Here is a 16,604-nt window from a genome sequence, read left to right on the forward strand (position 1 = left end):
TGCATCACAAATTCATCTTATACAGCCAATTTCTCTATCTATTTGAAGACGCAACTGAAATATATTTAAATTAAACTAGGGGGGCTTCGCCCCCCTGCGCGCCAACCCCTAACTATTTTTTATATTTATTTTAATTTTTCAAATCATGATCTCTTAATATGAATGCATAGTAATAAGTTAGAGTATATTATAACAGGAGATATTAAAAAAGAGCACTAATAGGGAATTTTACTTTACGGACATGATTATAGTGTCAACTTTTTCAAGTTTGACACTCCTCATAGTAAATTTGATCATTCTTTTTTCTCAGTGTAAAATTGGGCCCCTTTTTACCTGCAGTTTTAAAAACACGTTAAATCTGACATAAATGTTGACGTAATGTAAGGGCCATTATTTGGCCGTTTATGACCTGTAAGTAAAAGAAAATGCCAAATTACCTAAATATTTCGACGTAATGTAATAGACTATATAAAAATAGAATCCCCCTAAATCCCCCAAAAACATGATTAACCCTTCCAATACTTGTGTATTAATATCCAAAAAAATTCCAAAGTATTTCTCCCCCTCCAACACTAGATTAATATCCAAAAAAATTTCAAAGTATTTCTCCCCCTTCAATACTAGATTAATATCGAAAAAAAAATTTCAAAGTATTTCTTCCCCTCCAAGCTTGTGTATTTTTATTTAGGGGGATTTAATATTAAAATTTAGGTCAAACTTCTTTTAACTTATAGGTCGAAAATTTCGTCAAATTTTAATATAAAGGAACGACCTCTTGAAGGATCCTAATTAATTTGCTTTTTTGATGTGTAGGTTAACTAATATGTCAAAGTTCACCTAAATTTTGAGTGAAGGTCAGGTCAATTTAAAAACTGCTATTAAATTTGACATAGATTTTATGGGCAGAATTGTTTGTCAATTTTTAACGCTACGGTTAAAACTGCCCTTAAAATTGACCTAAATATTGAGGGCAGAGGATTAGTTTGTCAATTTTTGACCTATAGGTTAAAACTGCCCATAAAATTGTCCTGCATTTAGGTCAAATGTAACTTGTTTCTGACGATGGACCTACCTTGACAGTGGGCCAACCTTGACTATGTTCTTTCTACTATAAGGGGCCTTTAGAAATTTCTGAATCAGCGGCGGCGGCGGCGAAATGATTTTATATTATAGGGATAGATAATTAAAAAGAATATAAAAATCAGTAGGAAAATACTGTTTTCATAAGAAAAGATTGTGAGCAATCCTCATTAGGTTCATTTGCAAGCGATGTTTAAATAATTTGTGCTTTTTGAATCAAGTGTCTCTATAGTAATTATCTTTCTTTTTTATTAGGTAATTTTATAAACACAATCTGCGAAAAACAGAAGATAATACCTATAGAGAAATAATGCGCCTAAGGATCTAGTTTTCCTCTTTTTTGTTTTTTTTAAAGTCAATCAATCTATTTTCTTTTTCTCCATTAGAATTTTAATTGTCATTATAACCCACATAGATATTCCTGTAAGCTTCCGAGAATCTTTTAAATCTTTCTATGAAAGTTTAAGGAAAGCTTTTCTTTAAACTTAAAATGTTCACCGCATGATAAGTTTTCACTGGAATCTGAAGAAAGGTTCCATCTAAAGATTGAGGGAAGCTTTCCAGACTCGTCCAGTTGAAGGTACATTATAAAAATTTTAAGATTTTTTAAAGTGTTTTTCTAAGTTTTAACCATTGTTAGTATTTGTTATGGAATAAAGAATAAATTTTCATTATTCCATAATATTAATAAAATGAACATTCGACTGTAAGTTTTCCTTGGGTTTCAGGTGGAAACATCCTTTCAGATTCCAATGAAGTCTTCCCTTTAGGCGGACATTTTCAGCTTCTTGGATGCTGTGTTTATACTTTCGAAGAAAGATTAAGAAGATTACACAGGGAAAATCTTGTACTGTATGGGTATAAAATAGAAATACAAAATGTTTGAAATTTATAATCCTGTTTTTTGTTTTATCCAATCGCGGAAATATGCAACATCAGTGTAAACACCGGGAATTCCTGATGTTCCACAATAGATACCCCAAGAAACAATTCCAAGTTGCACTCCATCATCATTAACAAGAGGACCACCGGAATCACCCTGAAAAAATTATGTTTTACTAGTGCATAATTAAATAATTAAAATTATAATTTACTTTTAGTACGTTTCAAATTTTTGTCTTACTTGACATTTATCATGAACTGTTGTGGCATTAAAATAGCCATAACACATTTCTCCTGGTTTTAAAATTATTTTGGTTCTAGCAAGTAATTCCTTGCTGCATTTCTCCCTATTCGCTTTTGGCAATTTGACGTATAATAATTTATTAGAACTTGGTCCACCTGGCTGTAAATTAATTAATTTTTTCGAAACTTTGTTTTATTTATTTGTATGTATTTAAATTAGAAGACAGGGAACTATCTCTCTTATTCACATTGTCCACACTTAGGGTGTATTAGTTAGAGGCGGAGCACTAAGCAACAAAATGGAGGCAATATGAGTGAGATAAAAGTTCTAGTTTTTCTCTATCACTCTCACCTTTCCCATTTTTAAGCTTATGTACCAAAAAAGTTGGTTCTTACTTTAATATTTCCCCAGCCTGAAACTGTACCAAAACTGGTTTTTGGACTTGGCCACTTGTTCGGCAACTTAACTGGCTTAACACCTTCAGTGAACGTTAATGGTGTAGTGAATTTAATAAGAGCAATATCGGCTGTAATATTTATACCAGGAGCTCCTACTCCTTTATACAATTCGTGACGAATCACTTTCGACACTTGTTGCATAATTCCAGTCAATTCTGAATTACTTATATCGGCAGTCCCACCAATTATAAATATTTTGTTCTCATCCAAATCTGGACTGAAATAAATGTTATTTTATGTTTAATATGTGGCGTTTCATATGAAAACGACACATGATGTCTCAGATTTTTCTTATATTATGAGAATTGAGAGTGATCAGGGTCCTAATGAAGTATACCAAGTAACAATGAAAAATTATTTTTGTTTTTCTAGATATTTTCATTAAAAAATTTTTGCAAAATTTTTTTATTTTGAAAATAACTTTTTTTTTTTGAGATACAAAAAATTGTTCTCAACATTTTTTGTGCTCAAAATACTTAACTTTCAGAAAAAGTTACTATAAATAAAAATTATAAATTTTAGGTTAATTTATTTAAACAATAACATTTGTTTTCAATATTTAAACCCTTTCTTCCTGTTTCTCAGGTCAAAAATATCATGATTATTGTTAATAACATAATAAAACTTTCCTGAAATTTTTATCTCGGCGTTATTTTTTGTTTTTGAGAAAAAAATTCTTAAATATTACAATATTACAATAAAAAATTTAATTTGTACATTTAATATATTTTAAATATTTAATAATTTAACAAAAACCGGTATGCTGCCCCCTAAAGTTCAAGAAGACAAACGAGTGATTTTATTATAAATTCAAAAAAATTTTTAATGTCGTTGGCAAAGGAATAACAATACTAAAATTTGAACATTGTAGTAAAGAAGAGCACAAAAAATTGAAGATAATTTAGTTGATCTATTCCAATAGGCTCGTTTATCGCATTAGGACCTTAATCACTCTCAATTCTCATAATATGAGAAAAATCTGAGACATCATATGTCGATTTCATATGAAACGCCCCATATATTTAATTAATCAAATTTAATTTAAATTTAATTCATCAAAAATAAAAAAAATTGTAATTAAAATATAGTAAATAGATAATTACATGTTTAATAATTGTGTCGCAGATCTTAAGAAAGGTACCTTAGAAGCAAATCGGTGTTTGAGCAAGAGAAGCAAACTGTTTCCATCAAGAGAGATATACTGACAATACCTACTTTATTTAACCTGAAACTTCAATAATCAGGAAATCGATTTTTTTGCTTCTAAGGTCCCTTTTCTCAGTTCCTGCCACAAGTAATCACATATTTTTCTCAGCATTTCTTAATTAAAATAATTTTTGTTAAAAATTAATCTTTTCATCTAAGGAATCAATAATTATAATGATTCAACAGTTTTTTTTATTTTACTTTGCTTCATTAAATTTGAATTTCGCGCGAATGAAATTTTATAATTTACCCACAGGTATCAAGAAATTTTGTTACTCACTAATGAGATACAGTGGGCAGATTATAAAAATCAGTGATAATAGTGTAATTGCAGATGAAGCAGAATAATAGAAATCAAATTAAGGTTAATTATGGTAAATGAAAAATACTAATTAAAGTCTCACTTATCAAAGCAATGTGCAGCTGTCAATCCCCAGTCTTTGCTAATAATTGAAGCACCACAGGGACCGGCTAAATTGGTAGATTTTCTTCCTGTTTGCATGTATAACTAAAAATTCATGACAAAAAATAAATATTTTTGAGTAGTTATTAAAATCTAGTACTAATATAAAACATTTATTTAACTATTAAATTGTACAATTTAGTCAAAAATATATAATAACGTAGAGTGTTTTCAGGACCTTAATTTTTGTCAAATAAAATTGTTTATATTGTGGAGTGTTTTCAGGACCTTAATTTTTGTCAAATAAAATTGTTTATATTGAGATATTATATTTTATATAATTATATTTTATATTATTATATATATTTATATTGACAATTTTATTTGACAAAAATTAAGGTCCTGAAAACACTCTTTGGACCCAAGGCCACAATATAAACAATTTTATTTGACAAAAATATATAATGGAATTTAAAATATAATGGTTTAATAATTTATTGAAATTAAAACTTAATTTTACCATGTAAGGAAATTTCTTAATACTTGGCGCTTCGCTTCCTCCTACTATCCTATTTTGAGCCAATGTGAATTGATATTTTCCTAAAATTTTTGACAATAATTAAAAAATTATAAATTTGTTTTAGAACTTTTCTTAAGTTACTAATTAAAAAATTAAACGAAAATTAGGTTTTATTTCATTACAAACTCTAAATTTTATGTTCACAAGAAGAAAATTTTATTTTGTATTAAGGGGGAGTGACACCTTTGAGGTGCCTTTTGAACCTGTTTTTCATGAATTTATTTAAGACACAGGAATAAAGTAAACAAAATTTGGTTTCGAGGACTTTATTTATTAACTTTTTAAGTTTACGAAAATATATATATATATATATACTTAAAAAAAGTTTTAATTTGTTGCCTACAGAGGGCGCCGAAGTTGGTCTTGTTTCTATGCAGGGTAAATCGGTGGGCAATATTCTGGTTAGACCGTTTAATCAAAAACCAAAATTCAAAGTTTTTCTGAATCTGTGATAGATTTAGCTTTCAAGTACGTAGGATATTTTAAAAATATTAATTTTTGTGTATTTGGCAGCTGTTTGATGAAAAAAGTCGATTTTTAGAGCGAAATTTTTTCAAAATATTTATTGCCAAAAAAAAAACCAAAAAAAATCCGCTACGTACTCGAAAGCATTAGTAAATGACGAACAAAAAAACTTTGGCCAAAGTCAATCCGATAAAAACTGTTCTGGCTAGACTGCCCACCGTTTTGAAAAATGTCATTTCGAGAAAAACGCATTTAAACTTATGTAATGTGAAAACATGAAAAATGAAACCACTGTTAATCTACGATGTCTGCACCATATAAGTGACTTTCTACATTAATATTTCCTTCATTTACACCCTTTAGAGCAATTTGAAGCTGTCTACAGTATTCTTGAGCTGCTACGATAAAATAAAAAATAGCCAATGCCGCTAAAAAGAACTCGATAAGCGCTCTTGGACACCTTTAACAGATTTCGATTTTTTTCACATAAAATAACTTCGAAATTACTTCTCATGATATAATTTCTATTCTACACCTCATAAAGTATCGTTTAAGCAAAAAAATTTAAATCAATTTTTTTTCGGGTCAAAGGTGTCACTTCCCCTTAAATCAAAGTAATTTATTAAATTTAGAAACAAATCATTCTTTTTACTTTAATATTAAATTATTTACAAATTCAATTTATTATTTTTATAGTTTCAAATTTAATTAAAAATAAAAAGTGGTACAGTCAAAACTGCTGAAATACAACTCTATTTTTAAAATTTTTGGTATTCAAAAATATCTAACAAGAATTATTTTCACATAGTTCCAGAATATTGTACACGGAGAAAAATATTTAGCTATTTCAGATAATTTTTAGCTACCTTAGCTAACCTTAAGGGCATCCGGGAAAAATTGAGCCCAAAAAGTGTTTTCCCGCGTGTCGTCTCACTCCTAAATAATTAGAGATATTTAGTTCGGATTTATCATGATAATTAGGGGAATTCATGATGATAAAGAATATTCTCGAAATTTGCAAGTAATTTTTGAAATAAATATTGAAAAACGGAATTACAAAAGTTGGATTTTGGGCGAAAGCGAGAGACAATATGGCGGCGAGCACACAGACAAGTGGATCTATGTGTCAGTGGTCAAGGAGGTGGCGCCAATTCTCGGAAGTGGTCGCGAGTTGAACTGAGGGAAATGTATTAACCTCGAATTACTCCACTTTCAATCGTTAATAAAATAATTTCCTCGCAAAATTATTGCAAAAACGGAGAGGGCCGCTCCTCGGAGAGTCTTCCTCTAGCACCCCTCCAAATATGAACCCGAAAGATTTTATCCTCTCAAAATGAGACGTCTATACTGAACCGTTCAAAACCCCCTTTTTCCGTATATTTAAACAATTTTTTTCAATAATTATTTATCAAAATTTCTCTAAAATCCGAGAGGACCGCTGGTCCCAGAGCATTTCTCTATATTTACCAAAAAATCCCGACTCAAAATATTCTTTTCTTTTTAAATGAGATGTCTATCACGAAACCAGTATTATTTCCCGGATGCCCTTAATTGCTATTATATGGATAGCAATTATTGTTAGCTAATGCAGCTAATAATTAGCTAAAGTAGCTAACTTTTTTTGCTAAAAAGCTAATTATTAGCTAAAAATTAGTTATCCATATAATAGCAAACTCATTTTTCTCCATGTAAAAATATTAATAAATTAAATTATAAAATAATTTTTTAAGGATTATTTACTGTAATAAAATTTTAAAAACCGAGTTGCATTCCGACAGGTTTCACTGTAGAAGAAAAGTAAGACCAATAAATTTGGATTTTCAATAAAAATATCGATGGCTCCTAAATGAAAACACATTATTCGCGAGAGCGTTTCCATACAAAACATGCTTATATTTAAAATGACAGTTTTTTGAAGGCTATGTTACAATTTTTAATATTTAGGTATTATTTTTAAAGTGTAAACAAATTGCAAAAATATACGTTAATAAATGACAAAATTTAAAAAAATTATCCTAAAAAATATTTCAGATGAATAACGCTTTTTCTATTTGTTTTCGTGAGTTACGTGTTTTTATAATTTCTCTCGCGAATAATGTGTTTTCATTTAGGAGCCATCGATATTGTCCAAATAAAAAATGTGGAAATTTATAATATTTAATATACAGTTAATTAATCTTACCTCCTAACAGGAAAATTGTTAAAAATAGACAAACATTCTCAAGTATTAAGTTCATTTTGTTGTGAATAAAACCTAAATACTTTCCATTCAATTCTCTATTGTTGAAAAAATACTGAAGAGAATAGGTTTTTATAGGTTGAAAGACCACGAACAAGTTCTTTAAGGTTATTATTCTAAATAATATTTAAATAACATACAATCAAGTGAGTGTTTTCTTATCATTTCAATAAAAGCACGCAGTAGGTAGTCTTAATAAATGATAAGAAAATAAATATATAATAATAAAACGAGTTTTAGGAGTAATTAATTTTTCCAGTTTATACCTTTTTTAGAACCAATTGAACAAAGAACAAAAACAAAGTTTTAAGAGTTTTATAACAATTTTAATACTAAAACAATTTTTTTAAAATTAAAATAAATGAAAGATGTTAAACATGTTTAAATTTTGGAACACTAAAGGGTGTTAAATTAATATACATTTTTAATGGGGTTAAAATAACACCAAAATTGTGTTAAAGCAACACCATCTGAAAACTACACGCAACAAATTTAACACATATTTTTTTCTGTGCGCTTGTCTCCTCATTTCTAAGTGAGAAGAGATATCGAGCTAAGATTTTTCAAGCTAATTAGAGGAGAGCGTCCTGATAGACAATCTTCTCCATATTTACAAGTAATTTCTAAAAAAAAAGTATTGAAAAACAAATTTATAAAAATTGCATTTTTGGCGGAAGTAGCAGATAATATGGCGGCGAGCACACAGACAATTGGATTTATGTATCATTATATTTAAAAAACACACAATCAAGTGCATTTTTTCTTATCTTTTTTAATAAAAGTACACAATATTCACGTTAAATATGATAAGAAAAAATAGTAATAAAACGAGTTTTAGGAGTAATTAATTCTTACTAGTTTTTACCATTTTTTAGAATCAAACACAAATATTTGATTAAACAAGCAAATAATTCAAAACGAATTGCAAATCATTATTATTAAAATTTTAAATATTAGTATTAATATAAAATTAAAAAGATTCATCAATTTACGTAATCAACCGCGAGTTTTACAATAATTTTATTCTAAAACAATTTTGTCTAATTTGAAAAAATATAAATTTACTTAAACATATGAGTTAAAATAATATTATATTAGAAATTTCCTGAATTACATGAAATTGATGAAAATAATTTTAATAGTCACCGCACTAAGAGAAATGGATGATAAGATTTTGATGGTAAAAGTTACCTGTGTAAAAATTTTGACAAGACCCTGGCCGAGTCAAGATTAGTGAAACAATTAAACCAGCCGGGACTCAGGCACAAAGCCCGATTTGCCGAGCTACCAGGCCGGGGCCCTTGGACGCTCTGTTTCATTAAGGGTCAGGGCCCAGTAAGGGCAATTTCTGCACGGGGAATTTTATCCAGTACCATTATTATGCTACCAGGTACCTTCGAAAATGTTACAAAAATATTGTTATGTTGCACATTACAAGCAATATGTTATTCGGTAATACTTTTAACAACAATTTTGTTTAAAACAAAATGGCGTTACTTTTTAAGTACCAGCTTAATTTACCCTTCCTTACTTTACCCTCTACGGTATAAACAGTCTCATACTATAATATACAATTTTCCTCCACATTACACATTAGGCAGAGTAAGCAACGATTTACATTGAAAATGGGAGTTTGGAATTAAAAATTACAGAATAAATTGATGCATCTTCAGCCGTTTGATCAGCCTTTTTATTGTTGTCAATACCTTTGTGTCCTGGGATCCAGGCCAACGTCGTTGGGCAATTTAAATTTGATAGTATTCTTAATTGGTTTCGAATTGCAAGGATTAAAAAAAATAATTAATAATAATACCGTAAGAGAGGCTGATTTCGCTCATGTAGGGTAAATTCGCTCAACAGATATCTATTTTTTAAAATTCGATTAACATACTTTTTAGACAGAAATATTTAAGATTTACAATTGTTTTGGTTAATATAAATGGTAAACTTTAATTTAAAATTTTTTTGGAGCAGATTCATTGGTAACTTTCAATTTTTTTCTTCATTGATTCTAAAGAATATTTAGTTTTATTGTTGCAGATTATAATATATTTTGCCAGAATAATAATATGGTGAGCGAATTTACCCTAATTTAAAGGTAAAGTCGCTCACAACAAAACGGCTTATAAATAATTTTTTGCGACATATTTTAATTTCTTTATGCAGTAATAGGAAAGAGAAAGGGTTAGAGATTATATATTTTTAGTGCCAATGTTTATTTTCATCGTTTCCCGAAGTTATTTAAAAAAGAATTAAAAAATTGAGCGAAATTAGCCTCTTTTACGGTAATAAATTAATAATAATTAATAATTTTTTACAAATAATCGCGCAACCAGCTAGATGAACCTTATCTGTTTTTGAGGCATAAGTGAAAAAGAAAGTGTGATTAGAAAAGTCTCCATTTGGAAGAACAGAAAATGAGGTCGAAGGATTTGGTGAGGATTGAAGTAAAGTACCCCAATCAAAAATAACTTGTGGGATAAACTGATGGTCCTCGTAAAGAAATTCGAAATAGGGATCTAAATCCTTACTTCTGATAAAGTCGCTGTAGATTTTCGATTTTTTATAAGCAATTAAAAGGGGGTAATTATATTTTACATTAGAATTGTCAGTGAGTCGTGAAAGAGTTGAAAGCTTATTTGGCGAGGCACTTAATGCGGGCGATAACGTATGCATTTCGACTGCACTCAACATACATACGTGATGGCTAGAATAGTGCACGCACAGTGCCTGCGATATTGCTGCTCATTGCATGTGTGTCAAAGCACGCGTAGGAAGGCATCGTGCATTTAATTTTATTTACAAATAATTAATATTTAGAACTATATTTATTTTTAAATTACAAATACTCTAGACTTTGGTCCTTAAAAAACTGGTGTCATAAATAAAAAAAGAGAATTCTAATATCAATTTGTTTAAGGGGTTACATGGGTCGAAACGACCAGAAAACGTATGTTTTGTTTATTAACTTTTTTTCAAATAAATAAATGTTTTTATTTGAACTCTTTGGTATCTGAAAGAACACTATCAAATAAGTAAGATATAACATTTTCGAAAAAAAAATTAAAAATCAGGCCCGTCCTTCGATCCCCTTTCCAAAAAATTGCTTTTCAGGAGGTTAAGATATCTTTTGACTGCATCTAAAATCCAAATACGCAAAATTTCTGTAAGTGGGGTAATATATTGATTAGATAACGGGTTTTTAAGGAAATTGAAATTTTAATTTTTGACAAAGTTTTTTGGCAAAAGTTACCATTTTTACCTTTCTTAAGGTACTACTACACTTTAGAAGGCTCTTAAAAGACCAAATTTTAAAAAAAAATTTCTTAGGTCTTTTATTATAAATATTTAAAAAAAATTTTTGCCTATATTAGTACATATTTGGAGAATAAAAATAATGGTTTGTTTTTAATTTTTATTTAATATCATAATCTGCAGACAGGATTCAGATCGAAACTCCAAAAAGTTAGTTGTCCAATTGCGGACAGTTTATCTCAAGATTGACAAATCGGAAACAAAAAATCCAAATTGCTTTTTAAAAAGGAAGGTGTCTTGCATAGAAATCTACCACCAATAATGAAAAATCGACTAAAATAAAAAAATAGCAGATGTTTCAATAATTTGTTTAAAAATACACTAGGTTTTTCAGTATTTTTCTAGTCTGCAAAAATGTTTTTTTTAATTTTTTGACCATTTTCTGGTGAATTCTCACACAGGACATGCTAACAAACAAAACAAGTTATTATTTATTAAAATCGGTTCAGTAGATTCAGAGATAAACTGTCCGCAATTTGAGAAAACGTTATTTTGAGAAAAACGCGTTTAAACTTATATATATGGGTGATTTTCCGCGTAGCGCAGAACTTGGTTTTTTTCATGTTGTAATAGAAAAATAATAAATAATTTTCATATATTTTTACAATTCCAACGTAAAAAGGTTATCTATATGTTTAGAAACAAAAACCAATAATTAATTTTGTATCTAATATTATAATTTTTCATAAATAAGCGGTTTTAAGGCTGAAAACGTCAAATTTTTACCTGTCCCCACAGGAAGTTTAGGAAAAAAGTTAATAATTTTAGTAATATGCAATAATAAATACAATTACTATTGATATTTTATTATTGTCTACTTTAGTACAGTTGAATAAAAAAAATTTTTTTAAAATTCATTTTATATATGTTTTTTTTCAGTTTATGCTTGACAGCAAATTTGGATGCTATTCATTATTTTATTGACAAACAGTGAATTATTTAAATGAAAATCAAATGTTAACTTAAAATTACTTTTGTAAACACAAAAATTAACTTCCTTAAGTTAATTCAGGAAAAAGAACCAATGTTCTAATTGATTTATTCATTTTTCACTCATTTTAAGTTGGAAATTTGATAAGGGAATCACAAAATAATCTCCACCGACCCTTAAATATTTTACCACAAATTAAACAATTATTTATAAAAAAGGTTAAATAAAGAGTAGTTATATTGTTTTGGTCAATACGAATGAGATCCACTTTAAACCGATTGAAAATTAATGATACATTCTTCAAAAAATTAAAATATCCAAAGCCGGTTGAAAAAGTTCCCACCAGCCTGAGTTTCCACCGACCTCAGAATTTCCACCGACCTTCGTATTACGAAGAACCTAGTGCAAATGTAGTGTTATGGTGCCACATATATAAGGAATAAAAAAAACCTATAGCTCAGGAAAGTTTACCATAAATTACTTAAATAAATTTAGAGGCCATCCATAAATTACCTAAAATTCTTTTGCAAATTGAAACCCCACCATTTTTTTCATGTCAGACACTGTTACATACATTATCACCAATGTATTATCTACTGGTCGTAATAAAAAGCTGGACCCCACCATCCCCTTAAAGATTTACTTAATTTGTCAATGACTTTTTATATTAATTGAATATTTTTTGAAAAATTTACTATTATTTTTTACAATTAGTTATAAATACTTTAGGAGGTGTTTTTTGAAGTCATAAGGAGTTAAAAAATACAATAAAAAAATAAAATTTTTTTAAATTCTAAAGTGTATAGTAGTACCTTCAATCATGAGATATATTCCTCCACTAACAGAAAATATTAGGGAGTCATTCCATTATATTAGGATTACTGAACAAAAATAATTTTTTAAATATTTTGAGTACTTATTGTAAAATAAGCATCTAAAGTATATAAGGTCATAAAAACTGTCACTTTTTCATTACAAAATATTAAATAAAACACATAATTTACTATGAAAATGTAAAAAAAATATTGGAATTAATTAAGATTAATTAATTTATTATTATAAATCGTTAGAAACTATTAAATGAAAAATGATTTTAAAGTTCAATTGCCAAATAACCTAATTTCGTAAATTTTATTCCCTAATGCGAGAAACAGAAATGATTAAATTGAATAAAACTTTATCAAATATAAAGTACACTGTGATTAACTTTTAGTTTTTCTTATCACTTTCTTCCTTTTTTCTTTCTAAATGTAAAAGAATAAGCAATTAAAATTGGCACTTTGCTTATTTTCACAATTTTTATATGTAAATAACTTTTTTGCAGAAAAATGAAAAATTACGAAAATTGGGCAATAATTATTTTATCACTAAATACACACACTGGACAAAGATTTTCTTTGGTCCCGAAGCTATTTTCCAAATTAATTAATTTTAAACTTTTCACTACTTTTATCAGGTTAATACATGTGATATTTTTAAAACTGAAGTTGTTTTAAAACGATTAAACAAGAAAACCCAGGAAGGAAGAGTAAGGAGACCGAACTCTGTGTAGAAAGCGCTTTAAAAATCTCAGAGAAATATGCACGAAAAGTGCCAGGTTCGATGCGTTCTAGTCGACCACCAAACAAGTTGATCATGCGCATAAGCTGTGTTGTGTCTCTGTTTCTCGTAAAAATTGTGCGAGTGAGATGTAATATCTAATGTTTACATTTAGCCGGTCTTAGTGAGATACATATATAACACATTTCGTTTTAAAAATTATTTATTTATTTTATTTAAAAAAATGTCGTGTTGTGTGCCAGGATGTAAAGAAAGAAAAAGAGTCTAAAAACATTAGTCTCTTCTATCCTTCTACGGTATGTAAATATACTCTAGTTATAAACACAATTCTTCTTAACCATTTTCGCAAAATTTTTCCCTTTTTATAAATATATTATTAAATTATTTCGGAAATCTAAATAATATCACAATTACAAATAAATAAATTTGCTTTTCAAATTAACACAGTTTAAACTATGTAATATTTACCTTGACATAACCACACTTTTCATCTATGTCAACACTGAACTTTAGTTCAATGCGCATGATCGACTTATTTGGTGATCAACTAGAACACAGTGAGTCTGGCACTTTTCGTGCATATTTTTCAGACATTTGTAGAAGCAGAGTTCGGTCTCCTTACTCTTCTTCCTGAGAAAACCTAACTTCGTCCTTTAAAAATCACATGTATTAACCTGATAAAAATAGTAAAAAGTTTAAAATTAATTAATTTGGAAAATGGCTTCGGGACCAAAGAAAATCTTTCTCCAGTGTATAAATAAATCGAATAAATATTTACTTACACCAAAGTGTAAGTAAATACTTATTTGATAACACTGTTCGACAAAATTTTGCTACAAGAATAAACGAAAGTGATTCTTACAGGATTTTTGACGTAAAATACGAATCTATAAGTAAAATTGTCCCATCACGTCTCAATTTAAAAGAACGGGGTCAAAGTGCCAAAAAATGGAACTTTTTAAACCTCTATAAAAAAAGAACGCGTCGTGATAAAAAGTTCAAATGTGGCTTAAATGAGAGCTCAAACCTTCAACTTCAACATCCAAAAGCAACAAACCTTAATTTTGTCGACCAGTGTAATATGCAAGAAATCACTAATTTAAACCAAAAAATGCTTTTCAGTTTAGAATATGTTTTTCTTAAGATAATAATATATTTTTAGTATATATTTTTAACTTTAAGATTAGATTGTAAAATTAATAATATAAATTCTTACTTTAGGAGTATTATATGCTAAATTTCAGTATAAAATACGCATTTTCATTGATTAAACAGAATTTCAAATGTATAATTTAAATACTAATTTTATTTGGTGAATAAAGACACACACATTATGCACAAGCTTTTTGCCGTCACGCGTGCAACTTTCACACCATGCGTGGCATATGCGTCGCATATGAGGACGCATCTGTGTCCTCAAATGAGCGCACGCGTGCGAGCATGCGTCCGTCACTATGCGCGCACTTTGCTATCTGGGTAGTATATATAACAAAGTCTGCTGGACTAAGGATGCTTCCTTGTGGAAGGCCAATAGTGCTTGTTCTGGGTCCAATTACTTAACCATTAATTTTAAAGAATATATTTTTACTCTTAATATAATTATAAATAAATTTCGCAATACTTTCAGGAATTCCTATTGTGCATAGGTCTTCCATGGGAATATTGGGAATTACACTAGGAATAGCCCCTTTAATGTCAAGAATTAATGCGCCTGTAAATTCTTGTTAAGCAAGTCCAGTACAAATTTCCGTGGCAAGCAATGCCAGATTGTCTGCGCAGGATTTTATCACTTTTTATGATGCCAAAGTGATAAAGACAAAGACTGTGATTGCGTTCAATAAGTCAAATTAGACTATTGTAAATTAGTTTCTCTACAGTGAGATAGGTCGGAATTTTCCAGGTGAGGATTTCGGAAGAGAGATAACAAGATAATTGTTCCACGAAAGACAAAAGAAGCCACCAGAGATAATTCTATTATATAAATGGAAATATTGAAAGAAGAACTGGAAAAGTATCTTTAAGGATATGTTGAATAATATTAAAATCAATTTTGTCTATACATGGTGCTGATTTAGTTTTTGAAGATTATTAGTTGCAATTGTTAAAGTAAAAAGGGCTTCTAAGAAGGGTTTATGATTGAAGTTATCTGGAAAATTATCATAACAAACAGTGGAGGGACATGTTTCATCTGCTAAGGAATATTGTTTTTCAATTACTGTTGAGTAACATTCTGCTGAACAAGAGGATGACGTGCTTTTCTCTAAGCAGATAATGCCGTTTTTCTAGATTTAACAGTATCATCACACTTATCATTCCACCAAGATGCCGGGACGTAAGGTTTTGTAGTTGATCCAGAATTTCGAGGTATGGTATGTGAAGGTTTCTTTCGAGGGCAAGCAAGATTAACTGATTTGTCAATGAGCTCTACTAAGTGGTTATAATCAGAGATTGGGTTTTGGGTCTTTAATACGTCAGAGTTTGCTTTCACGGATGAGCAAAGATCTGCAGAAAAGAGAGGCCAATTTATTGTTCTTAGGTTATATTTGTATGAAGTAGAAGATGAAAACGGTATTCTAATGCCTAGAGAAGTAAAGATTGGGAAATGATCGCTTTCCATGGAATCGTTATAAACATTCCATGATGAAACTAAGTATTATAATGTTTGCGGAAACAAGAGTAAGATATAGAGCAGTACCAGGATTGGAGGGACGATTCACGTGTGTAGAAGCACCATTATTTAAAATAATAAGATCAGTTTGATCTAGTGCATCGCACAAGTTATGACCATTGGTGCAATTATGCTACGTGATCTCGCACGGAAAGAAGAGTTATAGTTGGTTGTACTATTACGTGTTTAGTAAGAAAATTTGAGTTGCGATAAATGAATATAAGGTAAAGGTTACAAAACAGCGTTCAATTTTTTTGTTGTCGATCGAACTAAACATAGTAGTAAAGATAAATGTCTGCTTAGTAAAGCAAACAAAACTAATTCTATTTCAGATTTTGTAATCAAATTATTAATTTAGATAAAACATATATTAAAATTTTAAATTAATTAAAAAACTTTTTAAAAAAATCAAACGAAATCTTGATAAAATGTCAGTTTTCAAAACATTTATTAATTTAGTATTTTAACCTTATATCGCCGTCAGTTCTTTTTTGTAAAATATTTCTTGATTTTCATTGCGATCACCATAAAACAAAATTTCTCGGGAAATAATTAATATTTAGTTATTTAATT

General features: G+C 29.0%; 1 protein-coding gene across 1 annotated transcript; it reads right to left on the reverse strand.

Annotated features, from left to right (window-relative positions):
• Window positions 1-1,034: 1,034 nt before the first annotated feature.
• Window positions 1,035-7,641, reverse strand: LOC122497647 (trypsin alpha-3-like). The gene is made up of 6 exons (XM_043604890.1): window positions 7,501-7,641; window positions 4,794-4,873; window positions 4,275-4,378; window positions 2,602-2,881; window positions 2,204-2,365; window positions 1,035-2,119 (listed from the first exon to the last, which is right to left on the reverse strand). The coding sequence occupies exons 1-6, from the start codon at window positions 7,553-7,555 to the stop codon at window positions 1,970-1,972; spliced, it is 831 nt and encodes a 276-aa protein (XP_043460825.1). The 5' UTR covers window positions 7,556-7,641; the 3' UTR covers window positions 1,035-1,969.
• Between the last annotated feature and the right edge of the window lie 8,963 nt (window positions 7,642-16,604).

This window comes from Leptopilina heterotoma, unplaced genomic scaffold, assembly GCF_015476425.1.
Source record: "Leptopilina heterotoma isolate Lh14 unplaced genomic scaffold, ASM1547642v1 Lhet_135, whole genome shotgun sequence".
NCBI lineage: Eukaryota > Metazoa > Arthropoda > Insecta > Hymenoptera > Figitidae > Leptopilina > Leptopilina heterotoma.

What these genes read in the sequence shown, in the direction of transcription:
- LOC122497647 (XM_043604890.1), bottom strand. Translation starts at nt 7,555, where the DNA reads ATGAACTTAATACTTGAGAATGTTTGTCTATTTTTAACAATTTTCCTG. An exon ending in AACAATTTTCCTGTTAGGAG is followed by an intron (nt 4,874 to 7,500) that starts GTAAGATTAATT and finishes CAAAAATTTTAG; the next exon opens with GAAAATATCAATTCACATTG. An exon ending in TTAAGAAATTTCCTTACATG is followed by an intron (nt 4,379 to 4,793) that starts GTAAAATTAAGT and finishes ATGAATTTTTAG; the next exon opens with TTATACATGCAAACAGGAAG.